General features: G+C 41.1%; 1 protein-coding gene across 2 annotated transcripts in view; it reads left to right on the top strand.

Annotated features, from left to right (window-relative positions):
• The first annotated feature begins 568 nt into the window (after positions 1 to 568).
• tmem198aa (transmembrane protein 198aa) overlaps positions 569 to 17,698 on the top strand; it is a 29,207-nt gene continuing 12,077 nt past the window's right edge. The window contains exons 1-4 of one of the 2 annotated variants that reach the window (XM_089002007.1): positions 569 to 949; positions 12,794 to 13,048; positions 15,362 to 15,600; positions 17,447 to 17,659. In XM_089002007.1, coding sequence (XP_088858133.1) covers positions 12,910 to 13,048; positions 15,362 to 15,600; positions 17,447 to 17,659 — 591 coding nt within the window. In that variant the 5' untranslated portion in view covers positions 569 to 949; positions 12,794 to 12,909. Of the gene's footprint in view, positions 950 to 6,345; positions 8,248 to 12,793; positions 13,049 to 15,361; positions 15,601 to 17,446; positions 17,660 to 17,698 lie in introns of those variants that run through there. The other variant, XM_089002008.1, reaches the window with a different exon arrangement.

Genomic DNA, 17,698 nt, shown 5'->3' with positions numbered 1-17,698 from the left:
TAAGTGTTTCGTTCTTTCTTAATCCCATTACGCATGCTCACACAACACACTCCTGGATATAAAGCGTCAAAGTATTATGCATACTGTACATACAGTAAACATTGTATGTTTTACCCATACATACATCCTTGTGGCCCTAAATTGTTGTGAATTGTCAAACTGTTCACTCTGCAGAAGAAAATTGAGTGAAACATCCTATCTCATACTGCTGTTGGCGTATATATGAGGCTAGCTTCCACTCAATTTCCGATAAATGGATTTCTGCCATCGATTGAGTTTAAGGTATTGTTTATTAGCGTTTCTCTGCTTTGTAGGGAACTCTCCGCGGTGCTGAAACAGAGCACATGCTGTTTTTTATCCTGTCAATACCTCGCGTGCTTCCTTTGCCCCCCCCCCCCCCCTATTCTCACTTACTTGGGCCCCTCGCCACGAACCCTCCCCCAACCTACTATTCTGCAAAATAACAACATTTAGCCACGAGTCACCAAGCTTATTCGTTGCTCCCGGAACGAAATGGATCTCCCCCACCTCTTGCACTCCCCTCTCATGTCGTAGAATGGTTTGCTCCGTCCTGCTGGACAAGACGCTGACAACAAAGGAAGCACATCGAGCGTGCGTTAAAGGGAAGCTACCCTGATGTAAACACAGTTGGGACACGACTGTCTTGCGGGTTTTATTCAATTTCCTGGACTATTATGGGTTTTCAATATTGCGTAAGGCTGCCACGCCATTTTCACGTGGACAAACAGAATATTGCACGTGTGGATGAGAGGAGTTGAGAGCGGTGTGTGACGTGTTGCTGGAGTTATTCTCTTGGTTGGTACCATGCAGTGAGATTGAAATGAGGGATTTTTCAAGCAGACCAAGAGAAGAGGGTGATTCTCCATGTGGTTATTTTTATACGGACAGCGCAGGAAACAGTTGGACGCGTAAAACGTCTTTCTGTTAGGTGAGTTTCTTTGTTCTGACATGGCGCACGCAACATCGCCAAGATTCCCACTCGGGCTGCATTTCGTAATTATTGAAACAATTCCCACAAAACGTGAGCGTCCACCTATTGATACATCTATTTTGTAATGTGTGTTTGAAATCGAGACAGTTCCACTGTGTCATCTGTATGTAGTTTGCCTCCCATTGTTTTCATTCGGGAGTATTTGCTTTGTTCAAAAATACTTCTCACTCCACTCTTGTCAAGCGTCTCTATGTGATACCTCACGGTATTTGACAATTCCTAACTAAAATGGCCAAACTTTTAATTAGATAATGATACCCTTATCTTGACACAAACTGTAATTGGGTTGAACAGAATGTAAACACTGGGACGTATTATCACACATCAATAATCTCTCCCTCTCTCTTCTTCCCTCCCTCTCTGTACATCTATCCATCCTTCCTTCCATCCATCCATCCATCCATCCATCCATCCATCCATCCATCCATCCTTCCATCCATCCATCTATCCATCTATCAATCAATATATTGTTTTGTTAAGGATGCAGGACTTGTTTCTGTCAAATAATGAAAATAGCAGGAATATTTTTTTCATAATTTTTCAACTGAGTCTGCCACCTGTCAGAAGATACTTTTTTAATGCACATACTGTACATCTTATTATTTTGTGGGCATTATGGTGAACGAGTGTGTAAGCACCTTATGCTTTCAAGTTTCGCGGTTCAAATTGAGTCCTTGTAGGTAAATTGCGTGTTCTTGGTTCTTCTGTTCCCTGTCACCTTCCAAAAGGCTTCTTGAAGACTGCAGCATGCAAAAACAAACTCTTAAAACACATGTGAGATGAAGAATAAAAGATTGGAATGGTTACAGTGACATATTCAGTGGTGCAATGCTTGCCTAAACTACACTTAAAACCCCAAAGGGAATTCAGATGTGCATGTAAATAGAGATTTTTCGGAATCAAGAAAAAAAAATTGATTGTTTGCTTCAATGTTGGTGTTGATACAAGGTTTCATATTCAAATTACGTGGAAAAAGGTTGTTGTGGCCATAATAATTTGGCAAAATTAGCTGTACAAATGAGGGAATGGGAGCTCAGTGTGTTGTGCACATTATATTGTATTTAAAGATGCATTATTTCAAAAGTCAATTGAAAGCTTTTTGAGTGATGTCTCATATAGTGCAATGCTCTTATGTAACTGTAATCAACAGCTAAGAAGTATTGCTCAGACATTCGCTGATGTGACAAGCTCAGGGTTGATGAACAGTTTGGCCCGAAGTCAGAAATTCTATCTGTTGCTGGTATTTCTCATGTGAGCCGCTGAAAATGCGTCAAGCATCTAGGCAGGATTTAGCTCAGAAATTGTACTGACGCATTGAAAATATGACTCAAGTCCTGCAGAAAACGCTCAGCCTCATAACCTTTAGCTGGTTCAATGTGGTGAAAAATAAAAAAGAAAACGATTTTAAATAAGAGAGAGATGATGGTTTTGATAAGTTAGTTGAACATGAGACACAAACATTTTCTGAGGATGTCTATAATGTCTGTAATGATGTCTTTCACTTTGTCTGCAGCAGAGCTCATTTCACTCCAAAGATAGATGGAAATAAATAAATACATTATATTATTATTATTATTAGTAGTAGTAGTAGTAGTAGTATTACTGTATTATTATTATTTTGTTCTTTTGACTGCAAGACGCCGCCGCGAGAGTGTCTGCCTTTCCAGCAGCTCATGTATTTCATTTTTCTACTTTCATTCTTTTCATCACTTTGCTGCTGTGAAATGTAAATTTCTCCACTGCAGACTAATAAAGACAAATCCAAATCCAATTATTATTATTATTATTAGTAGTAGTAGTAATAGTAGTAGTAGTAGTAGTAGTAGTAGTAGTAGTAGTAGTAGTAGTAGTACTAGTAGTAGTAGTAGTAGTAGTAGTAGTAGTAGTAGTATTGCATGGTAATGAAAAGCACATTTCAAACAAAAGCAAGAAAAAGCACTGGACACATGGTTGGAATTAGGATAACTCAGCGAGTAAGAGAAAGGAGAACTCTGGGAGAGAAAGTCAATCCTAATCCCATTAATAGACACCAAAGATGCCTTTGCTATTGGCATATTATCACACGCACTCACACACACCATGTACACACAGATTGCCCAGACAAACAGTACAGTTTGTCTGACCATAATATACGGTGACATATCCACAGTTAGTGTCATGAGGACAGCATCAGATGTGACTTGCAGTGTGAATGCACCCTCAGGCAGTGTGCCCTGTGTGGACATTTGTTTGCCATCACGCTGCTTTGTAAGCGGGCCTCTCCATATTAGTGAGTGCGTCTGCAGAATCTGCCGACATCTAAGTCATGGATGCAAACGTTATATGCTAGTGTTTGGAGACAAGAGGATGATTTATTATCCCTTCTGATTTTTTTTCACGACCATCAGAGTGTTTCAAATGACGCCTGGCTGTTTTGTATTGAAGGAATTTGGGGAGGGTATGAAATATTCGTCTTGACATACTTGAGATGCATTCTTTAACATGTTCAATGGAATATTAAATCCCCCAAAGTTGACAGAATAGATTGATATTCACATAAAAAGTCTGCTCTTAAAAAAATATTCGACCAGCACCAGATGTAATGTTCATGCCGTGGCGCTTTAACTGGAATATTTTTTTATGGGGAATATGAATTATATCCATTTTTAAAATGTACTGCAGAATTTAAATGATTGGTTATAGTCATTTACTTGAATCCCAGAATAGAAAAATGTTGTAAGGGTTAGATGTGATGTTTTCATTTTTTCATTTGGAGAGAAGTCCGGTGGTTGAGCTGAAAATTAGGCAAAACATTTTGAGTTTGAAACTTCATTGCTGTTGAAATTATTAAAATATCAAACGCTGACTGGTCAAACTATCGCTTAAAAACATTTTTCATGTATTTCAAAGGCACATTTGGCCTCTAACGTTTTAACTATATGTCAGTTACTGTAGAAGGATAAAATGGCAAAATACTGAGTTCTAAGTGGTCATCACATTGTGAGTTTGACTTCACATGTATTTTAAGTCTAAAAACAATGGTGTATTACAGTTATTAGGAAGAGGAATATTGATCTACTTTGTACAAGACACAAACTACACAATGTGGTCCATTTTTCTATGAGAGGGAGTAAAGTGCTTGAAATCAGCCATCAGTGTTGGTGGATGATGATGTTGAAAGATTGGAAGAATGAAGTGTAATCTGATGGAAGCTTCTTTAGCCCCCTGCTGCCTCCCAGCAATGACCAGAGCTTACACAGCGATCTCTGTTGAGACCTCCAACACCACGTCACACAAATACTGTACACACATATCACATTACCAATGAGGGTCCCAGCCTGCACCCAACTGAGGGTTCAGCATTTTCTATTTTATTTTATTTGATTTATTTTTTTAGTAGCTTTGTATGTTTTTTATAACAAGCTGCCTGTACTGTTTTTTGGGTGTATGTGCTTTGAGTTGGGTGGATGATGTCATAGGTCACTCGCAATCTCATTAGATGTGTAGTACAAAAGGGGAGAGCGGGGAGAGTGTGAGGAGAAAGTTAATAGTGTTGTTGCATCCATACAAATCACCCTTGCTTCATTTCAACTTAATGACCTCAACAGACACATGACCAAAGTTGAGGCTCGTCCGCTGCGAGTGCACCGAGGTTGAGGTTTCTTTTATCAATAAAAATAGAAAACTATGCAGTCAATCACCTCATTCGAAATTCTGTATTCCAACAGGGCATACAAAGTTGTCCTTTTCACTTTTCATACTGTTGCACATAAACACAAAGAAGCACATCAAAAAATATGTTATCAAATTCAGTAAAGAGAATCATATTTAAATCAAAATACCCTATTTTCCGGTGTATAAGGGGCACCCAAAACCCTTGATTTTCTTCAAAAGATGTTCTTGTGCCTGATACTCCTTATACACCAGAAAATACGGTAATGATGGCTTAGTTACAATCAAGTTTCACAGAAAACGCAAAACCTATTTTTTTCCATAAATTCATGTTTCAATTTATTTTATTAATCCAACTACCCCCTCCCCCCCACACACACAATCATCTGCTGATAGATGTACTTGATCACACTCAGTCATCTTGTTTGTCAACCATCACGCCATCAGCAGTGGGGCTGTCATGTGCATACGGATGCACTGCCCTCATTCCTGCTCTTTGATCCTTGGAGAAAACTTTGCTTATATATTCACTATGATGTAAATTTGAAAGATGGCTTCTGAGTTTCCCTTTGCTGACATTGGTTTGTGATATTCACCACACACTGTGAAATATGAGCAGAATCTGCTTCTCGAAATTATGACGCAGTTTGTTTCTTGCTAGGTTCAACATGATCAATATGTATGCCGTTAAAACCCATGCGCCTACTCATCATCTCTTGACAGTGTACTGTGAATCGCTTCTCATAGATACGAAGCATTTTACCAATCACACATATAACGCAGCAAAACCTTCTTTTCACCTCCGTGCTCAGGTATTATTTGAGTTTTTAGACCCAGTTTGGGTAATGATACTATTCTGGATCCAAATGTTCATTCATCAAAGCCCTTTGTGCTCGCCTGATCCTGCGGCATAGCCTTTTTTTTCCTCAAGAGAATTTCATATTGAGAGGACACACGGAAGACAGACATCCATTAAGAGGCTTGTGCCATTGCCGTGGAGCTCAAAACAAAGTAAAGAGTCAATTGGATTACACCACACAAACAGAGCGCGTTTGATATCATTCTCTCCTCAGCATGCTGTCACTTCCTCAACCTTATTTTTTACATTTAAACGTTCACTGTGATCCTTCTCTTGGACAGATAGAGTATGTGACAAGGTGTTTTTTTTCTGCAAAAACATAGAATGCTCCGATTCTTTTTCAATGAGCAGTCCAGCGATTGTCTCTTGTATCCTGTTGACCTTAGCTGATTATTTAATTATATCTTTAGTGGTATTAAGGAGTACCTGGCAGCTAATTGCCATTCTTCTGTAGCTAATTCCAATTTCCCAATAGCCAGAGGCATGCTAAACGGGGTGGATGCCCCAGGCGAGCCCATAATTTTGATTAGCCGTTGAAAATTAAGAAAAAGTCTATTTAAAGAAAAATATATATATATATATATATATATATATATATATATATATATATATATATATATATATATATTTAGTGTACAGTGCAGTGTCACTGTGCAAGATCCAACCAACGACATTCGTTTTTTGCGTTTCCTCCATCTGTGCAGAAAAGCGAGGTTTAAAAAAAAAGCCTGTGTCATTGCAGTGTCGCTGTGCAAGAGCTCGTAAGTACAACGGCCAGGAAAGCAGCAGGAAACCTTCGCATTTGAATGTGTTTTGCAATAATGAGAACATTTAAATTTATTTTCCTCGGTCAGGGGATAGTTTCAACCTTGAAAACTTGAAGTGGATGTTGATTTTGTTTTGTTTCATTTATGTATGGTATCTTCGGAGCAGATTTTTATTTATTAAAAAAAATAAAGGTCCTTTAAATTTTTGTATGGCACTGCAATATCCACGGACAGTGGACATGAAAAGTCTACACATCCATGCCAGGTTTTTATGATATAAAAAAGTAGACCAAATTAAATCATTTTACAACTATTCCCACCATTAATTTGGCTTATAACCATGACAATATTTTCTAATATATTTTTTCAAGAAAAAAAACACTAGTAACTGTCATCATGAGATTGCATACAGAGTTGATGCCTGTTAAAATTGGTGTGTTCAAACTTGCATCCAAATTACTGTATATGGGTAAGAGCACTCAATTAAGCTATGTGCTTTTCTCAAATGTGTGATGTCTCCGCCCACATGTCTTGAAGCCAAGCACATCCTATGATAACTGTGGCTGCTCTCCAGCAAAATGAGGAAACTGAAGGCATGCAGAGTTGAGCCCAAAGCACATCCGAGTTCCGCAGTACACAGTTTCGAAGAGGTTCGACCTTATTAAAATGTTGATTTGGAACTGGTAAAATGAATAGATTCCAAATTTTTAAGAAATTGATGAGATGTCTCGAAGCGTAGTATGATTTTATGTATGAAACCTTTTTCCCTCTATATTAGTTCTGTTACAATTTGGTCAATGGTCAATCAAGAAAAATGGTCATAGGTCAGGGTTGTTTGCCACCAATCCCCTCAATGTGCATCCACGACAGGCATGGTCCGTTTCTTAGAGCAGGTTTCCTTAGAAACAGCATTCCCCTCCTTTACATTACGAAGGTTCTTATTTTGCTGGTAGTTGTTATGACAACAGGGAAGATGTGACGTAATCCAATGTTGTTTAATCATGTCACTGGCTCTGGTCTTAAGATCAGTCTTTTCTTTAATTGTGTCTTCATTCCATGAGAACACCGCGTGTTAATTCATCAGGTTGTCGAGTCAATAATTGCTCGAGAGAACTCAACCACATTCATCGTCACGCTGGTCAGCCTTTGTGGAAGAGGTTAAGTAAAGTAGTGTGAAGTTCTGTTCATCAAGGCTGTGTCTGCTTTGCAAGAAATGCTCTGGAATGCCCCCTACACCCACTCCCAAAAAAGTCTGACTCAAAAGCGATCCAAACTTTTGGAAAATTGGTGACTTTGCAAAACTTTCATTTTCTGCAAAGTAGGTGCTCCTCAGAATGGCACATTGTGTTCTTACCAGACTGTTTGATAGGTAAGCCATTTATTTTTGGGTAAGGATACTTTTGATTTTAACACATTGTATTCTTAACAGACTACTTATTTTGTTTATTCAATGAATTATTATTACCAAGTGTTTGCTCTGTGTTGGCAGAAAATTGTGTCACAGGTCAAATCATTCTAAACTGATTTTGCAAAGATGATGTGAATATACAAACTAGCTGAATATACAAAACAGCTGGTCCGGGAACAAACTTATTCCACCTACTTCCCACTTTGTCTCATTCCGATGCTCTTTTTAAACTTGCGGCATTTGGCTTTATTCTGATGTTGTTCGTGACTGGTAAAAATGTGTATTTTTTTCAGATATGCATATTGAATGATGAACTGTTTTTTTTCCTTCCCAACATCATGTAAAATATGGATTAATTTAAAAGATGAACTACCATTTGATACAATATGTGTCATGATCTGGTTGGCGACCAACGGGGGGCGCTGTCGGCCCCGCCTGCACCTGCACAGGTGCTGGTCGTCCCCATCAGATTGGCAACCAGCGGGTAGCGACGCCATCACCACCTCGCAAAACGTGACAGAATGAATCGGCCAACCATCGGATCCCGCAGGTACATCGGACCCGTCTCATTTCCACCCTGTGCCTGGCAATGCTACGTCCACGTTAGCGCAAGCCTCGTCGAGTTTGAATTGCGTCACTCGACGAGCCGCAACGTCCACGTAAACGTCCGGCCGAGACCTCCTTCCAGGTGGCCGTCCAGGGTGACACTGGGTGACTGGCATTGCACGCCCACGTCCAGCCACGCTGTCGTCGTGCATGACGAATTGAGTCTCATCCACGACGAGCCGTGCAACGTCCGCGTCAACGTCAGTCCGAGACCCCACTCACCGCTGGATCCCGGAGCGGCTCTGGACTGGTCTCGTTCCCCCGGAGCCGGGCAGTTCACGCCCACGTCGGCGTCCGACCGAGACCTGGTCCCATACGGCCGTACGGGGTGCCATTCTGCGCCTGGCAGTTCGACGTCCACGCAGAGCCATGCGCCGCCGCGTGAACGTGCGAGAGGGATCGCACTCACGCCCACGACGATCCGTGCCGCGTCTTCGTCCACCCCAGGCCGATTCCCGTTCCCATCAGGCCGCCGCCCGTCGTATGCTGGAGAGGCAGCGGTTGCCCTCTCCACCGACCGTTCCCTGGCGAGTGGACCTTTTGGGAGACTGTTGGGACTTCTGGAAGCAGCCCCTTGAAGGGGGGGGTACTGTCATGATCTGGTTGGCGACCAACGGGGGGCGCTGTCGGCCCCGCCTGCACCTGCACAGGTGCTGGTCGTCCCGATCAGATTGGCGACCAGCGGGTAGCGACGCCATCACCACCTCGCAAAACGTGACAATATGTAAGACACGAAATGTTACCAAATCAACTAGGCCACATTCTACAGCTGTCAGGTGATTGAGCCTTGCTCAAGGGCACCTTCAGAAGTAAACCGGTATCTCCTGCTTCAGCTCTGGCCAATCCGCAATAGGTCTTAACCCAAGCCAGAAGCCTTACAGACTGAACTATTGCCTCTGCCAACTGTATTAATGCTAATCGGCTCTCACTCTGAGTCATGCACACCGCCCACAGGAGGCTCTGATAACACAGTTACATTAATATTTCTTCTCATTAACCAATGATAATGCTGTTAATTTCATATTGCTAGTGACAGAAAAGCCACTTTATGTGATAGCACCTTTGACGTTAGAGTTCAGGAAGCAACATGCTAGTCATTCGACAGCACATTGACGTGAGGGGTCAGCACTCATCCACATTCTTGTGGTAAAATCTTACTGATTCGTGTATTTGTTTGTTTAATAACACACTCATTTAAAAATATGTAATGATCTCATCCCTACTTGAGTTCCTGTGAAATTCTGACCTGTTTCGTGGGACATTCATTTATTTTCTGTTGTATGAATGCTAACTTGCAATACATATTGATTTACATTAATTTCACCATCGGAAAGGTAATGAAGAAGTTCATCCTTGTCACTGGTACAATATATTGTCAATTACCAGTGGCGGTCCGTGCATTTCACACCTAGGCCTTCAGTGAAGTCCTACTTAATCCGACTTGAACAAATATCCCTCGTAATATTTATGACACAACGGCTGGAGATATCATTTACAAAAGAACACGCAATACTGGGCGTGGCATCACCTTAATCGTCTACAACACAGGCTATTTTCCGGAGCAATTACACGTCAATAAATCTGCATCAGCAATTAGAACTTGTCACGTAACACGTGATACTGCAAACACTTAAAAATAAAAGGAAATTTAAAATCATTTGTCCACAAAGTTTTATTAAGTCCAATAAGAATATGCAATCTTTAACAAGGTTTTACGCTGAATTACAAAATGTCAGTTTAATATAAGAAAAACAACAAGACGTTCACAAAACGAACTGTTTGTTGAAAATAAAAGTAAACGAATCTTTTTCATTTGTTCTTGAGAATAGGCCTACCTACATGCGACAGCGAGTTGTCCTCTCCTTCAGCCATTGTGGGTTAAAAAAGCGAGTAGAGATACTTGTTTTTTCTGCTAAAGTTTCGGGGTCTGATCTGTTGTCAGCTTGGTTGATTTGCATGCCTCCGCTGAGGGCTGAGGTAAAGTGAGTATCCAATCACAGGATATGTCATGTTCAACGCGAGGCCCTCTAGCTGGTCTTACTGTGCCAACTCGTGAACTGATTGGCTATCGCAACTGTATATCAACTACATGTGCCCGTTCTTGTACAGCGCACAGACGCCCTCACTGTTGATTCTGAAGACGTCGGTCAGATTTCATACAGCCTGGCGACACAAACTAGCTGAATTCTGATTGGATTAAAAACTCTGACCTAAAACTACAACACTGAAAGGAGCATAACCAAATGGATATAATATAACATCAAGAAAACAGTATGTAGAATAATTACATATATATGTGACGGGCGTCACAACAGTGACTGTCTTCATCTCCACGATGCTGCTGTATTAATGAAGACGAGACGCGTGGATGTGTCTTTTTATTTCTTTTTATTTCTGCAACACAGTATGGCAGAAGGGATGGGTGAAGTCGCATGGGTTTCGTCTTGTGATTAACCTGAATCTCCTCGAGATTGTTCTCAAATGCAAAACATTATGATAACAAAACAGAATTAACGTGTGATCGTATAGTGGTTATTTACAGAAAAAGAGAATACAACACAAGTTCACTGTTATTTACAAGATGTCCCTGAACGCATCATGGGCGGAGACTCGGCAGGACACACGGTGCGCTTGTAATGGCTGGCGAACAGTTCAACCCGCCACGGACACTCACGGGCAAATGAAACACGACACAAGAAACTAAATATTGTTCAATAAAAACGAAATGAAACAATTATTACCTGCGACACAGTATGGCAGAAGGGATGGGTGAAGTCGCATGGGTTTCGTCTTGTGATTAACTGCGATAGAAAAGCACATATGCTCCAAAGTTCCACTCGACAAAACGTGAAGTAAATAATGACACAAAAAGTAATCTGGACTCGAAATGAATAAGGGAACTAATTAGATAACACTAGACAGTACAAAAGGGGAAACAAAATAAGATATTGTCATGAAAATGCGCGTTAATCAAGACCAACAGAAAATTGCGACTCACCCTGAATCTCCTCGAGATTGTTCTGGAAACTATGGGCGGGACATAGTGCCACACTGTGCGCCGTTGCGTCACTTCCTTCATAATTTAATAATCTAAGCGCACAACTCCGTTACATACACCCCCCTTAAATTATGCAGAAGTGAGGCAACATACACACGGAAGACAACAGAAAGACCAACAGGCAAAATAGACAAGGTTATCGGGCAAGGATGTACAAGAATGCTGTCGAATTATGTCAGTCATCTGACCAACTACGTCGGGTGACTGGAGTAAGGGATCTGTCGCCGGTGTGTCAGGGTCTGTGCGCTCGTCGGAGATGCACTGCACTGGGTCTGGGAAGGAACTCTGTCCCCACTAACATAAGTGGCCTCAGCTCGCACCTGCCCATTCCCCTCTGTACAAACTACATCACCCTGCATAGCACTACATAACTGTGACAGACTGGAGAAAGGTATCTGTTGCTGGTGTATCAGTGGTCTGTGCGCTCGTCGTAGATGCACTGCACTGGGTCTGGGAAGGAACTCTGTCCCCACTAACATAAGTGGCCTCAGCTTGAACCTGCCCATTCCCCTCTGTACAAACTACACCACTCTGGATTGCACTACACAACTGTTGCACGGTTGGGCAGCCTCTACCTCTACCAATACACTCATTCAAAGGTGTGCTACTTGTTACTCGTAAGGAGCTCATTCTTAGCCTTAACACACAAAAACACGTACATGAAAAAAAACACACTAATTGCAAAACAGCAGGTCAGACAATTAACACACTACATGTATTTTCAAAACGGGGGTCGACACACCGTCCACCGAGTGATGGGACTGCACAGCGTCTTCATTGTGCAGCATCGCGGTCCCGGTCCGAAGTGGAGAGTCATTTGTGATCCGGGTCACGGCACCAATGTGACGGGCGTCACAACAGTGACTGTCTTCATCTCCACGATGCTGCTGTATTAATGAAGACGAGACGCGTGGATGTGTCTTTTTATTTCTTTTTATTTCTGCAACACAGTATGGCAGAAGGGATGGGTGAAGTCGCATGGGTTTCGTCTTGTGATTAACCTGAATCTCCTCGAGATTGTTCTCAGATGCAAAACATTATAGATAACAAAACAGAATTAACGTGTGATCGTATAGTGGTTATTTACAGAAAAAGAGAATACAACACAAGTTCACTGTTATTTACAAGATGTCCCTGAACGCATCATGGGCGGAGACTCGGCAGGACACACGGTGCGCTTGTAATGGCTGGCGAACAGTTCAACCCGCCACGGACACTCACGGGCAAATGAAACACGACACAAGAAACTAAATATTGTTCAATAAAAACGAAATGAAACAATTATTACCTGCGACACAGTATGGCAGAAGGGATGGGTGAAGATACAATTTTTTTTCCAATTAAAGCATGCTCAAGGCATCACGTGCTCTCCAGCAAAGCAGTTTGAGTGTGTGATCAATAATCTCAAACCTCCTTCTACCTCTTTTTGTAGTTTCCCACACCTCAATGGGTGAGGCCCTCTGATTGAGAATCCTGCCCCAAGCAACCTCTTCATCCCTGACCGGAAAACATCTTCCGTCAACGCTGGCTCCCCTCACGTCTGTCGACATGGCCACCGCAAGCAGGCTGTTAGATCTGGCCCAACTGGGACTGAGATGTGACCAGGAGATAGCGAGGAAATATGAAATTGTGCCCTCTGTGGTCTGCTCCATGAGCTGCATTTTTGGAATCATCTACTGCTTCTTTGGTATGTGATGCAACGGTTTTATACTGATCCTTTGTTAGTGAAATCATATTTTGGATCTCATACAAATGTCTTTGCACTCCCATCCATGCACCAATATCTGCAATATATTGTACATGATGACACCATCCGTCATTGAGGTAATGTTCAGGAATATGTGATTATATTTCTTTAATTCACCTAAAAAAAGTTACTGCACGAATTGGAGACAAAAGGCCAGGCCAGAGCAGGAAAAATAAAAGGGCATCGTCTGACAGGAACAGATGGGATGGAGGGCTTGATTGCCCGAGGGATACTGGGAAGGTACTCGGGGAAGGCGAGGAGACAATAAGAGGTGTGTGTGGTTGAAAACACGAAAAGCCAGGGTTCATACATGTAACAGTTTGAAAGATTTGAAATAGCTTCGGATCCTCCAAGCCGAAAGTTGAATTTGGCTTTGCAGAATGAACAAATAGACCATGGATATCTCAAAGGAATACTTCAACTGAATTAATTTTGTCCACCAGAGTATTTGTTTCAACGGGAGAAGGAGCTAAACCATGACCAGCTTTACAAATCCAACCTTGATTCCCCTTTGATTCATCTCACATCAAGAACATAAGGAGTGAAAAGGACATTCTAATCACTCCAGCCACAAAACGATGAGAAAAAATAGAACCAAAGGAAAAAAAATGCCAAAGATGCCAAGCGAGGAGACAAAAGGAAAGGAAATTTAGAAGGGCAGCAGCAGAGTTCCTGTTAGCTCATGAAGGCAAATGCCCTTTTAGTACATGATGATTAGCATATTTTGGACACAACTGCTAACAATGTTATCGGATTTTCCACCACATTCTAATGAGCAATCATTTGTGTTTGAAAGACCTCACTAGCCATTTCTGGCTGTTCGTTCAACTACTTCAAACAAAACTCTCAACAAAACTCCACAAAGGACTTCTCAACCAGTCTGCTGGGTTTATTCATTTCATATTGTGACACAAACACAGAGAAAAAATATCATCACTATTGTATCAACATCACATACTGATTTTGAAGCTAAAAGCAGTTCTTGTTTCATTTGTTTAATTTATTTCTTTGTCAAACTACTTGCTGGTGGGTTAATTGGTCACATTTCCCAGCCACTCACAAGCCAGGAAGTCAACTTCTTGGAAACTCTAAAACCAGTGACGTGCGGTGAGGTTCATGGCTGGTGAGGCAATGACGTCATCACAGGCAGATTTACAAACATATGAACTTGACAGAGTAGCTTATTCACCATTTGATTGGCAATAGTTAACGTGTTTTGTTTAAAATGTCATGTCAGCATTCTTTATATACTGTATACAAACTGTAGCATAGAAAAAAAAATATTAATCGTGTTACCTTGACTTATAAATGAAGTCCACCTCTCTCTGTCTCAATGGAGATCACTGCCAGTGAAGAAAGTCGTCCTTGATCAGTCCTGTTCCGACTGTATGTTTTCAGTCTTTTGTGCTGAGAATGACCGCTCCACTAATGCTGTAGTAGCTGGAACAGTGAGCACGAGCTGGAGCAACTTTGTCGCTTCAGGAATAGTTACAATGAGATCCTTCTTGGCCAAAAAGCGGAGAAGCTGTCCAGGGCATTTACATTCATCTCTCACCATTTGTGAGCTATACAGTCCGGTGTTGGTCTTCCTTTAAGTATTATCTCCTGCTTCGATTGAAAGTCCAGTTTAGAAAATTATTTCAATTTAGATATGTAATCCACCATTCTGAAAATAAGGCCAAGCAACATGAAAAAATGACTGGATGGTTGCACTTAATTTGCTAACTGTTTACTGTAGCTTGCTCTCACTAATTCTATTATTCTGCAGCCGAGGAGTTGCAAGATGAATCTCTAATCACCAGTGCCCCCTTTCATGAGGCAGGAGAACTGTGTGCCTCACCTATGCACACAATTTTGATAAGCCAGCACAGTTAGCATAGTGATTGCGCAATCCATGGTGACGCTCAGCCGGCTGCTGCCTCACCACTCGTCTCCACTTAGTATTTGAACGGTGAATGTGAAAATTCAGCGATTTTGAAAAAAAAAATCCAAAAATGGTGAAGTTAACTGGAAAAGAACGTTAAAGTACAAATCACTAAATAAATATAACTGTTTAATTTATTTTGTCATTTGATATTTCCATGTTGTGGAATCCAACAGAAGATATGGGAAGGAGCTGAGGTCCATGATAACCTTTTGCAGTGTCCTCAGCGATGCACAGTGTGGCATGGTTATATGATCAGCCATAAACAGTAACATAACAGTCCGCGTGCGTGCTTGTCATATCTGAGTTTGCTTCCTATCTCATTGCAGGCTACAAATGCTTCAAGGCCGTGCTCTTCCTCACAGGCCTCATGTTTGGCTCTGTGGTTATCTTCATGCTGTGCTACAAGGAGAGGGTGATGGACACTCAGCTCAGCATAGAGGCGTCAGTGGGCATTGGCCTTGGTATCGGGACTTTGTGCGGCCTGGTGACCATGTTGGTCCGCAGTGTTGGACTCTTCATGGTGGGCCTGCTGCTGGGCTTGTTGGTTGGAGTGGCTTCATTGGTGGTGAGGACGAAAGTCTAACTTCCAAAGTTAAACCCAATCAGTTGATGCTGGTCGAATTCCAAAGTCTAATTTCTGTTTTTCCCTCAGAAAATAGAAAAGGCTGACATCATCATAAAACCAATTTAAATTGTAGTACAATGTTGTGTTTGCAAATGGTGTCGTTTTATGGGTTTTGCTGAAACTAAGTGTTCTATGTGTTGTTAGAATTGCACTTTCTAGTAGCATAGGTTGCATTTTTCATTCAGTGATGATGACATCTTCTTTACCCTTCTCTGGTTTCATGACCCAAAAAAAAATAAGAAATACACATTAAAAAAATACTCCAAACTCTGCAGTCCAGGTCATCACCAAAACACTTCTGCGCAAATATTAAATTCAAAATAATTTTCCACACATGTATGGCATGTTCCAATTTTACCTCAACATATTTGTCAGACCACCTTTTCCACTCCTGTCCAATCTCTTCCTTTGTCCCCCTTCATTCCGCCTGATGTGCCTTCCATTCGTCTAAGCACCACGAGGCAGACCTTTCAGCTGCAAAGCACATTGAGATGCGAACTGAGCTAAAGGGAGGACATGCAACCTAAACACACATTGAAAGACCTGAACTGTAATCGAAAACCGAACGTGTGCTCTGTAAGGTGGACGTACTAACCATTTCCCCCCAATACTCTCCTTTTGAATGAATACATTGCAAATAGAATAAAAATGACAAAATAATGTTTGTGTGTAAAAAAATGGAAATACCTGTATTTTTTTCAACTACATGTATCACCAAAAAATCTTGAATGCCATAGCCAGTGGAAAACATAATTTTCAGTTATTTTAAAAGGACGATTGGTAACAATAAATAAATAAATAAATAAATATAAATAAATAAATAAATAAATGTAACATCCATGTTATCAAGAATAAAGACAATTTCCAATTTCAGTATTGTTGCACCATACTAAGTTGATGTACATCAAGGGTGTCAAACTTATTTTTCGCCACAGACCACGTTGTAGTTACGGTTTCCTCTCGGAGGCCGTTATGTATTTGGGGAAACAATTAAAACGTTTAACTCATTCACTGTCATTCACGAATTTATTCGGGAATATAAAATATGACGTTGAGCGCCATTCCAGAATTAGTTCAGGTTTTGTTTTTTCTTGCTTGGTGCCTGTAAAACGCTGGCCAGTGCTCTGGCAATGTTTTTCCCTTAAACAAGGGGGCAGCATTTCCCTTTTATTCCATGTTCCTGCACTATATAAACTAACATATAACTCCAGACCCATATAATTTAGGAAATTAGTTTTTTTCTGATGAAAGAAGAGAGTCTGAGGTTTCTTACGCTGCATTGGATGTTCATGTAGTCCTAAAACTCAATATTATGTGAGTCCTAGAATTCAAGGGACAATGACAAAATCCCTGGCACTGGAGTGGACAAATTTTTGCACGGCTGGCAGTGAATGAGTTAATCCCCTTCACATATTATATTTAGAGCTCACAACAAATTAATGAATAATGAGTTTTCAAATTTGACGTAGAAAATAATGACTTGTGGTTTACATGGGACAATTTGAAAATTTTGTTTGAACTTTAGCAAGCATCATGTAATTTTGCAAGTTTGATTTGCTTTCGCCGAATAAAATGATGCGGTGGGCCAGGTGACGTACATGATTTGTCACGAACCAGCTAAATTGAAATGGCAGGCCGAATCTGCCCCCCAGACCTTCTGTTTTGGGCGCATATGACTTGGTCAGCTCCTCTGTACGTCCAAGATACATTCACATTTTGATATGATGTAGTATAGTATCTGTAATGTGTTAAATAATCGTTCTCTTATTGTGTCAATTGTTTTCAGGTCATGGAGGAATTTTACCACCCCAGAACAGTGTGGGTTCCGTTGGGAATTCTACTAGGTTCCGGTACCCTGTTTGCTGTCTTCACTCTTCAATGGCAGCGTTGCTTCGTGACCTTGTCTACTGCCACCTTTGGTTCAGCCATCATTACCATCACAGTGGATTACTTCATCGAGCTGTTTGCAATGGTGCAATACATCTATGAGAGACTCAAGGTGCTTCTACTGGTTTCTTTGTGCTTCTGCCTGAACTTT

The sequence above is a fragment of the Hippocampus bargibanti genome, linkage group LG08 (assembly GCF_051943395.1).
Source record: "Hippocampus bargibanti isolate YZ-2025 linkage group LG08, ASM5194339v1, whole genome shotgun sequence".
NCBI lineage: Eukaryota > Metazoa > Chordata > Actinopteri > Syngnathiformes > Syngnathidae > Hippocampus > Hippocampus bargibanti.
Note: the sequence above shows the minus strand (reverse complement) of the source record. Positions and strands in the feature narration are given on the sequence as shown.